Below are 9,836 nucleotides of genomic sequence, written 5' to 3' on the forward strand. Positions count from 1 at the left end.
CAACAAAGGTTATGTTACAAAGTATTGAGTTGTATTTTTGTTATTGACCAAATACTTATTTTCCACCCTGATTTACGAATAAATTCTTTACAAATCCTACCATGTGGATTCATGGATTATTTTTTCACATTCTGTCTCTCACAGTTGAAGTGTACCTCTGGTGCAAATTACTGACCTCTGTCATCATTTTAGGTGGGGGAACTTGCACAATCGGTGGCTGACTAAATACTTTTTTGCCCCACTGTATGTAAAGATTTTGAAAGAAAGCTTTAAGTAGTCAGAAGCAAAACTGGGTCTGGGTTGTCACTTTGTCACCTTCCCCCACGACAATGTTCCAAATTATACCTCCAGAAGACCAAAGTGAATATTACTGGCTGGCCTGCACCAAGCACTGACTTGAATCACATTGAAAATTCGTGGACCAAGGTCCATGCCAGAAGATCATAAAATCTGGAGGAGCTTGAGAGATTCACCAAAGAAGAGTCCGCGTGGATTGCTCAGGAGACATGAGTGAGACAACAAATGACTGCGGGCTGTTATCGAGCAAAAAGGATAGGCAAATGATTGCTTTTTGTGGAAAAAAAAGTATTTCTGTCTTCAAAGTAAAATAATATAAGCATCCACATAAAACTAGGATATTTGGTTGTGTTGAAATTCTCTTGTTCCATTTAACAACACCTGAGAGTTACTTTAATAACAGACATTTTCTGGGTGGGAGGTTAGTAATTCTGACCTCATATGTATGTGTACATACCTCTGCCACATTAATCACAACCTGAAAGTAATATCATCCTTTATTTAATATAATCATTTGTGGTTTTTACTTATCAGTGTTAGCACTAACATATTGAAAAGCCTGATGTTCAGACATTGTCCTCTGAGTAGAAAAAACAACAACAACATTCACATTCACACACACACCAATGGCTGATTCCGTACGAACCTCTTGCTTTAGTACTTTGCCTGATGATACTTCAGCATATAGATTTGTGGAGCCAAGGATCAATTACAAACTTTCTTTGTTTGCTGACCCATTCTAAGCCACAACCACTCAAATAGGCTCTGGTATTCAACGGTAATCACCCATCTATGTACTAACCAAGCTCGACCCTAATTAGTTTGCAAGATTAGATGAAATTGGGCATGATGAAATAGGGCTCAGTGTTAAGCCCTTAGGACTCCCCTTTTTGTTGGGATTGTAAGTTTTGGTGGCATGAGAACTCTGCCCCTATCATGGGACTTGTGTCATATGCTAAGTGTGAAAGTTAGTGATGGATAGAGCAGAGCTACATGGTGTAGCACTGCTTTCTGCTTTGTTTGTGTATATGTGTAATGAGTTCTTTTCCTGTGTTTCTGCTGCAGATCGTGATTGTGCAGTTTGGAGGGAAACCCTTCAGCTGTGCTCCTCTCAACATCGAGCAGTGGCTTTGGTGTCTGTTTGTGGGAGTTGGAGAGCTGCTCTGGGGGCAGGTAAGTAGCTCTTTAGCCTGCTGAATCAAACAACACTAAGCAAGTGTAGGCTGGCAGACCTGGTTTTTTCCAAGGTGAGGCTAAGGAAATATATTCACACTGCCTGAGAGAACACTTCAGAGCTATTTTGTGCTAAAACTGACAGTTAAATAATAAACCACTGCATGTGAACTAAGGTTGGAAAAGCACACACGCTGCTCATTATTTTGTCACTCTGGTTTGTTCTGGTCAAGTAACATTGTTACAAATCTGGCTTCCAGGTGATTGCTACAGTTCCTGCAGAGCGACTGCCGTGTTTGAAGGAGGCGGGGTTGGGACTAGAACCAGGGGAGGAGGAAGGGGAGGAGCTGGCAGAGGATGAGGAGGAGATCGACTGTGCAGAAAGAGAGCTGCGCCGTGGACAGATCCTCTGGTTCAGAGGCCTCAACCGTATCCAGACCCAGGTACTGTTTAACCAGGCCCTAACCAAAAGTCTCACCAACAGATTTCTAGACATGTCAGCCAGAAGCTTCACTTGGTCATGACCACAAGCAGTTTGTTTAAGGTTAATTACAGATAGATTGGGGAATCTTTAAAAGATGTGGTATGTAATCACAAAGAGCTGCACTTCTTTAATCATGTGCAGCATGATAAAATCCACATTACTATGGGAGTGTTCTTACTGCCTAAATAAACTGTTAGTATCATGGCCGTCACACGCTAACTAAAGAGACTTTTGGAAAGAAAGAAGTGCTGCATATTTGACTCTTCTTTGAGAGTTACAATTTTAGATTTGTTCTTACTCTTCAAAAGTCAGTCTCTCTCATCCATGCTGTTGTGCTCTTCTGAATTGTGCCAAACATAATGATTCAGGTTTTTGTTTTTCTCTCTCTCAGCTAACCTTTTTGTTCCACAAAGTCACAATCACACAATGGCCTTCTCTACCTTGAGAGTGCTATTTTAGATGCTCAGAAACATAACAGGAGATAAATGGTGTGAGTGTATGTGTGTGTATATGTTTGTGCGTGCAGGAGTGAGTATTTACATGTTGTACGCAAGCTTATGCAACTAGACAGGCCACTGATTCGCTTGATTGCTTTGATTGATTCTTGCACAACTTTGTGTGAGAGCGGACTTTAAGACAGGGAAACGACAGCAGTCTCCTCCTAAGGAGTGTCAGAGAGCCAGCCCAGACTCTTTGCTTAAGTGCCTGTCTTTGCATAAAGTGGCCAGTTTTTCATTAAGAGGGTTTGGTCTGAGTGCGTAGTGTGTAGATGCACAGATTTTGTTAGTAATATTCATGAATCAGTTATGATACACTGAAATCAGAGAATTTTTTACTCTGTCTGTGACAGGAGAATCTTTTAAAAGGACCAAAGACACACGCACACACTCAGACTGGACTTTCCTGCCCTTACTGAATGATGCTGTTTGTATCTCTGTCCTGCAGATGGAGGTAGTGAGCACGTTCAAGCGAAGCGGTTCGTTTCAGGGAGCGGTGAGACGGCGCTCCTCTGTGCTCAGTCAGCTCCACGACGTAAACACTATCTCTACCCCCTCTCACGTAGCTCTCTCTACTGCAACAGCCAATACCAGCCCAGCCCCTGGGAGTGAGTCCGCCGAACGCATGTACACACATACAGAAGCATTCGTGCATACATGCACACACTCACACACTCATTCAGAGACACAGAAACACACACTCGCACCCACTCAACCACCCACACACTGCCACACAGCTGCACGGCACGTGGACTGCAGTATTTTGACTCTCTATGGTTGTGTCCCTCCGGCTCGCTCGCTACTCGTGTTGTGTGCAATGTGTCCTCTGTTCTTTGCTCTTATTCTCCCTTTCAAACAGCACCCAATCCTGCCACGGCTGTGTAGTTCTGGTATTGTCTGGTCTGGTCCCAACCCACTCCTGGTCCCAGGCCAGAGACTGTTTTTGTTGTTTGTCAGTGCAGGAGGGAGCTAACTGTTCTCTCTCTGTCTGATGTGCCCTGATGCAAAAGATGCAACACTTTTATAAGTGACTCAGATTTTAAAAAAACAAGGAGTTTGTTATGCATAATTCTCAGAAGCTACGGATGCATCCTGAAGTTTAGAGAGCAGATAACAGCTCCTCCTGCACAATGTGTTATTTCTTGTCCGTGACTGAGGTCAAGCGTAGTTACTGTGGTTTGCCTCTGTTGTAAAAATCTCTATTGTAAAGGTGTCTTTCTATTCTCTGAACAACAACACAATGTAGTACTTCTCTAATACATTCTTGAGTCTCTACATACTTTGGAAAATGCTACAAATATTTTTCACTGCCATAGAATTCATTATCATTAACAAAAGGCTTCCATGTGGCTTCAGCAATACTGTAAACCTTCGAGTATAAAAGCCCTATAACACACTGCTCTTTTTAAGAATGTAGTTTTATAAAGAAACGGTTCCTTTTGCCTCTATCTTTCTAGCTTTCCTTCTTCCTCTTCTCTCACTTTTGTTCGGTGCTGAAATTGTTGTCAACTGGTTATTTCTGTAACAGTATTTCCAGCTCCAACGTCACAAGTTTGGCCCCCTGACGTCTCCAAAAAGTCCTGATTTCTCTCTCTGTCCACTTTGTTTTTCCTCACCCCTTTCTCTCTCTCTCTCTCAATGGCAGTTTTCTCTTTCTTGTCTTTCTTCCTTATTTATGAGATATTACAGGTTCCCTGTTTGCAGAAATATTATGTGAAATGTTTTCTAATTGTTCTTCATAAGTAGAGTTGTTCTTTTGTAGTGGTATTTAGATTTTATCAGATCTAAATACAGGCTCTTGTGTAGCATACTGATAAGATTTCTTTAGTAGGTTTCTCTTCATTTAATTTTTTTTTCTCAGTTTTCTTGGACCTTACGTTGTCCTTTACCTCATCCCTTTTTGTCATCCTCCATTTTCTTACTAGAATAGCAATCACCCTTCCATCTTTTCTCTTGATTTCTTTGTATGTCAGTTCTGCACGTCTGTGTGAAAGCCTGTTTGAACACGTGTTCTTTGCTGACATATCCGAGAGCTGCAGTTTGACTTGTGTGTATTCTCTGTTGGCGTGTGAGTGTGTGCACCTGTGCTCGTATACCTGTCTGCGTGACTGCGTGCATGCATGTGTGTGTTTGTGCTGTCTCTTCATTTGATTGTCATCAACCGTCTTCTCAGTTGCTTCTCTTTACCTTTCTTGCTCCCTTCCGTCCATCCTTCCCTTCCTCCATTTCATGCTGACCTCCTCTCCACCATTCTCATCACATGTAGGTGTAAATACAGAGAGGCCCAAGGCAGCACTGTTGACACCTCATTGTCACAATCACCCTGTGCAGACAGTAGGAGGAACCTGGCCTTTGTTTAAGTACTTTGGAAACATATCCTTCACTTCAACACTTTATAATATAGCATGTTAAAAAAATCAACACTGGAAGTAGAACATTGGTTTGGTGTAAAGTTGGTTGTAGAGGAGTGGAAGGAGTGATGTACAGTCCAAGTATGAAGCAAGTTTTTAGGTCTGCTAGCTCATTTGCTTGCTTTTTCTAGTCTTCTACCTTAATTCGAATAGCTTGTTATGTCCAAATCTGTTACTCAACAGCAGCGTGACACATACTTTTTACATTTTGCAGCCATCCTGTAGTGGCTGAGCCCCTGATGGGAAACAAAATGGATTTGGACAAACAAATGGAACAGGGAGAGAATGTGAAGGACCAAGCATTAACTTTGAGTCTGATGTGACCCAGGTTGTGTTCTCTGAATCACTTTGTGCTGTCTGGAGGCATCCAGTGGTCAAATAAAATCTCCCATTGTTCTCAACTCCAGCTTGGTTTATGCAGAAAATATGAATCCGAATGTGTCACAAGCCTAAGCCAGAGAAATGTATATATATATATATATTTCAGAAAGGGTTTTTCTTAAACGAGAGGTCAGGTGAACCAACAATGAAAGTATGGTGCTAACACATATTGTAATGTGCCTGGAAGAGTATTCAGCCATGGCTCTTTATGCATGTGCCAGTCAAGGTGAATCTTTCCCTCTGTATTAACTGAAACAAAACAACACTTTCTTTACGTGGGCCAAGATTTTGCCATAAAATGCTACCATTCAGCTAATGCATGCTGATTCTTCTGTTAAAGATTTACCACGGACTCTAAGTGCTTTCTGTAATGATTACAGAAAGAGATTTTGAGATTAAATATTATTAAAATAAAAGTTAAAATAATATTTTGAGAATGAAGTCAGAATGTTGAGATTTAAGTTGTCATTTCAAATCAAACACTGCCACAGCTACTATACGCTCTACAACTTGCATAGTCAAAATTGTGTTTTAGCTTTTGTCTTTTGAGTTTCATCTCAAGATTTTGACTTTATTCTCAAAATTAACAGTAATGTTTCTGTTCTTAATGTGGCCCTAATATGCCATCTATAGTCCCTTTGGTCAAAATCGTGATAAAAATGCTTAACCATTTTTTGTGAGAAATTTGTGAGTATTGAGATGTTCTTTGGTTGTAGACATTACTGCTATCAGTGAATGTCCGCATTCTAACCTGCTTACAGTGGGTAAAGTGTGCTTTTACACCCACAATCCGGAGGAAAATCAAAGTCATGGCTCTCTTTTGACTTTGTGTTACAGTAATTTGAATGTTTATTGGAAATTGGAAATCTGTGAGCACCATTTTTATTTTTTCACAAGCGGTGTGTAAGCAAGCGTAGTTGCACACATAACACATAGCTAGAACTGGATTTTATAACAGCTTACAAGGGGTATAAATTAATCTTTTTATAGTGACATTTTTTTAGAAATAAAATCCCCACTTTTTTTTCAGTATTTTCCTCTTCTATGCCAGTGCAAACATGTACGCATATGACCTGATGCAGTGTCCAGTTTATACCCTGCAACTCGTCCAGTGTCAGCTGGGATAGTCATACTTTTCTGGGGCAAATGGACTGAAAATTGTTTTAAAAAATATTTAAGGTAAAATTGGCCTTGTAGTAGTTGTGGCTGTCCTGTAAACAGTTTTACTCTATGATTATTTATATTAATTTGTTAACAGTGTGAAAGAGATTTGGATTGTAATACTATGAGTGACCACAAGTTTAAGTTGGCAGTGAAGCTGTCACAATTCAGGAAATTGTTTTATATTATCACCCTTTTTTTTTTTTAATGACCTCTTAAGATGAGGGAAATGTCCTCTTCATTGCCAGGGGTTGGTTGTCTGATTGGACCAAAGCACCAAATTCACATTACTTGCAGATGCCCATGTGCTATCCAAACAGAGTGGCCTGTCCCCCAGCATTGCTGCTTATCCACAGTTTGTTTCAGGGACAGACTCTAATCCACTACCCAAAGTTCTTTCTAAAGCAACCAGACTTGTGCCCTGTTGAATTATGGTGTGCCTACACCCTGACATTGACACCACTGACTCCCTGACCAATTCTATGAGAAGACAGCAAAGGCAAATCCGAAGGAAATATCACAAATAATAAGTGGAGATATAAAAATGATAAAAGTCTTTGTTTATTGCCGTCATTCACCTGAGCTGTGTTGGATCTTAGAGATTCCTCTGGATCTTTAGAAGTGATCTATGGATCCAGTTTCATTTCATTTCAAGCTGAGTTAGTTAATTCCATGAGCAAGTCCCATTAAAGAGATTAACCTTTAAGTTTACTTTTGTCGGGAAAAAACAAAGGGCAATAAGCTATTTTACTCTAATCCATTCAGTTCTTTAGTAAAGAATTTTTAAATTAAAAATTAAAAAAATACATCAGCCTCCACCCTTAAATGGGATGTGAGCATATGACATATGAAGAAAAGATGCTCTTAATGCCACAAGGTGTCACCATGGATTACAGCTCATTATACCAGGGGTGAATGCCTCTTCAGTTGGGCCTCAATTCGGGAAATAAGAACCATTAACCAGTCATCTACCTCACAGCTTCTCCCAGTATTTATGTTGCAGTCTCTTCTCATCAGCAGTTCTTTTGCCTCTCTATCTTCCAGCGCCCTTTTTTCTCCTCGTACTTTAACCATCATTGTTTTTCCATCAAGCACTGCTGAAAGAGCCAACAGGGAGAGAGGGAGAGACAGAAAAGAAATGGTTGAGAGGAATAAGTAACACAGCAGTGCCCTGACCTCCGGGCCTCTCTGGTCACACTGGTGGGCGTCATATACTCGAAAGTTTACTCTTACCATGGAGACAAAATGAAAACAAACCGAGCACTGACGAAGTGAGAAAGTAACATTCTGAAACCTTCTCAGGCTGCATGAGGTGTTTTTCTACTGTCTGACATGCTCTTTGGAAAAACAGATAAGCACTGAACCTACCGCTTGACCGTCTGTCTGTACATCTGTATGTCTCTCAGTCTATCATATGAGCCAGAGTCATATATAGAGACTTCTCCTAGTTTGGCCAACTGCAGCATTGAACTCCATTCAGCTGCTTGACCATCCGCCTCTCATAATCACAGTTGGGACTCCAGTAGGTGTTGCAGTGAACATGAAGCTTTTTCTTTGCCGATCTCATTCGGCCAAACTGTCTCTGTATAAGGCTCTGTCTGCCTCTGCCTGTCAGTATATTTGCATTAAACTGTCTCTCTTTCTTTTGAGCTCATGCTGCTTCTTTTCCTCTGTTTGGGCGTTGGAGATGGGTGCATGGACCAACTGCTATGGCAAAGGAATGTGTTTATGCACACCACCTTGAAGTGCACTCGTAAAACTCACTTGTGCGTGTGTTTGTGTGCGAGCATGTCTGTGAGAGAGAGGGAGAGACAGAAAGAGAGTGTAAGTGACAAAGATCTGATTAAGCATGACCTGACTGTCTCTCTCTGTGGCAGGGCTGACACCCAAGCTTCACTCTTTTCTTACTAGTAATCTAGCTAATCACATAGTGTTCTAACCTGCTGATTCTTCATGATGTCACTTTTCTGTTTTGCAAGATTTGTTATTTTACATCCCGCAGCAACTTCATCGTCATCATTCTTGTCACTCTGCTCTCCTGTCTGTCACTGCTGCATGGCACACAGAACACTTTGCACATGTGCATGAGCACACGTGTTGGGGTGCTGACTGAATGACTCACAGTTTGGCTGTGTTTATAAAGCAGCTCTCTTTAACAAACAGCTCCCATGACTGACAGCTGCCCGATGCATGCGGAATTCAGACTCCAAACTGCACGATGTGGAGATAACTCTGGTCCACTCTGCTGCATGCATGTATTATTTATGTGTGTATGTGTGTTTGGTCACTGCTATAGGTTCTTGCAAAATTCTTCTTTTATTGTATATTGAATTAACACACTCACCATTCCTGCTTCTTTCTCCATTTGTGCCTAACAAACACCTTCATCTGTGTGTGCATGCCTGTGATCCTGTGTGCTGAGGTATGAGTGTTTTTCCCATGCATAATGTATCACCAGCCCAACAGATTGCACACACACAAACAGCCATATAGACACATATGCCAAGTGTGTGTGATGTAAAGTTTCTGCAGCTTTAGTGTTTTTTGTGATGGTGGCTACTGAATGTTTTTGTCTTGTAAGGTGTGACCGATGTGTGAGAACTGACAGAAACATGTCATCAGCCAACTCATTTTAAAACTATTTATTTTTCACTTTTGTGTGTTGGAGACACACAGGATCAGGTGGATGTCTAGTTGACGCTAAATTAATCCAGATATGATGTTACCCCAGTATAATTAATCTTCAATTATCAGACAGATTGCTATTAAATTAGTGCAGTGCCATGGTTTGGATGGTGATATAGTTAAAAACTTTAAACAAGATCTATTCTGCTTATTTAACAATGTGGTGTAGCTTCTGAAAAATGTGTTTCTATCCAGAATGGATCATACATGCAGGCAACACAAAGGACTTAGGTGGTTATTACATGATATGGTGATATATCTCAATTAAATGAAATGCACCAATTTATTTTCAAGATGACCTATTCTGCTGTCTTATAACAACCTCTCAGGTCATAGAGGTCCTGTCTGAAAGAAACTCGTCCTTTAACACTACCCTCACTTTAAGCCAACTTTCTTTTGATTGGCCTCCCTTCATAAACAACAGGTCTAAGCAACAGCTAGAAGAGACTTCTGTGCTCATAGCCAGGGCTGTTTTTGTCTATGTTAGGGATGTCCACTTTCAATGACATCATGCAGATCCAGATGTAGAAATAAACTACCTAAAACAACATCTATCTAAACAAAGTTATAAATATATTTATTTAATCCATGTTTTCCTTTCCATGGCTATTTGTCAACCTTCTTCCATACCAGTCAAATGATTATATCAATTTGTGCTCTCACGTCATCATTATAGCATTTTCTTAACTTGCTTCTTACCTGAATCCATGCCATAATATAAATATTAAAAACATAGGTCTTACAGTA

The 9,836-nt window shown here is 40.5% G+C and overlaps 1 protein-coding gene across 2 annotated transcripts in view; it reads left to right on the forward strand.

The window, feature by feature from the left end:
• Positions 1-9,836, forward strand: part of atp2b3b (ATPase plasma membrane Ca2+ transporting 3b) — a 110,898-nt gene that overhangs the window by 93,815 nt on the left and 7,247 nt on the right. The window contains exons 23-25 of one of the 2 annotated variants that reach the window (XM_080899954.1): positions 1,363-1,470; positions 1,731-1,913; positions 2,900-2,986. In XM_080899954.1, coding sequence (XP_080756080.1) covers positions 1,363-1,470; positions 1,731-1,913; positions 2,900-2,986 — 378 coding nt within the window. Of the gene's footprint in view, positions 1-1,362; positions 1,471-1,730; positions 1,914-2,899; positions 3,060-9,836 lie in introns of both variants that reach the window. The other variant, XM_080899953.1, reaches the window with a different exon arrangement.

Source organism: Rhamphochromis sp. 'chilingali' (genome assembly GCF_963969265.1).
Source record: "Rhamphochromis sp. 'chilingali' genome assembly, chromosome: 12".
NCBI lineage: Eukaryota > Metazoa > Chordata > Actinopteri > Cichliformes > Cichlidae > Rhamphochromis > Rhamphochromis sp. 'chilingali'.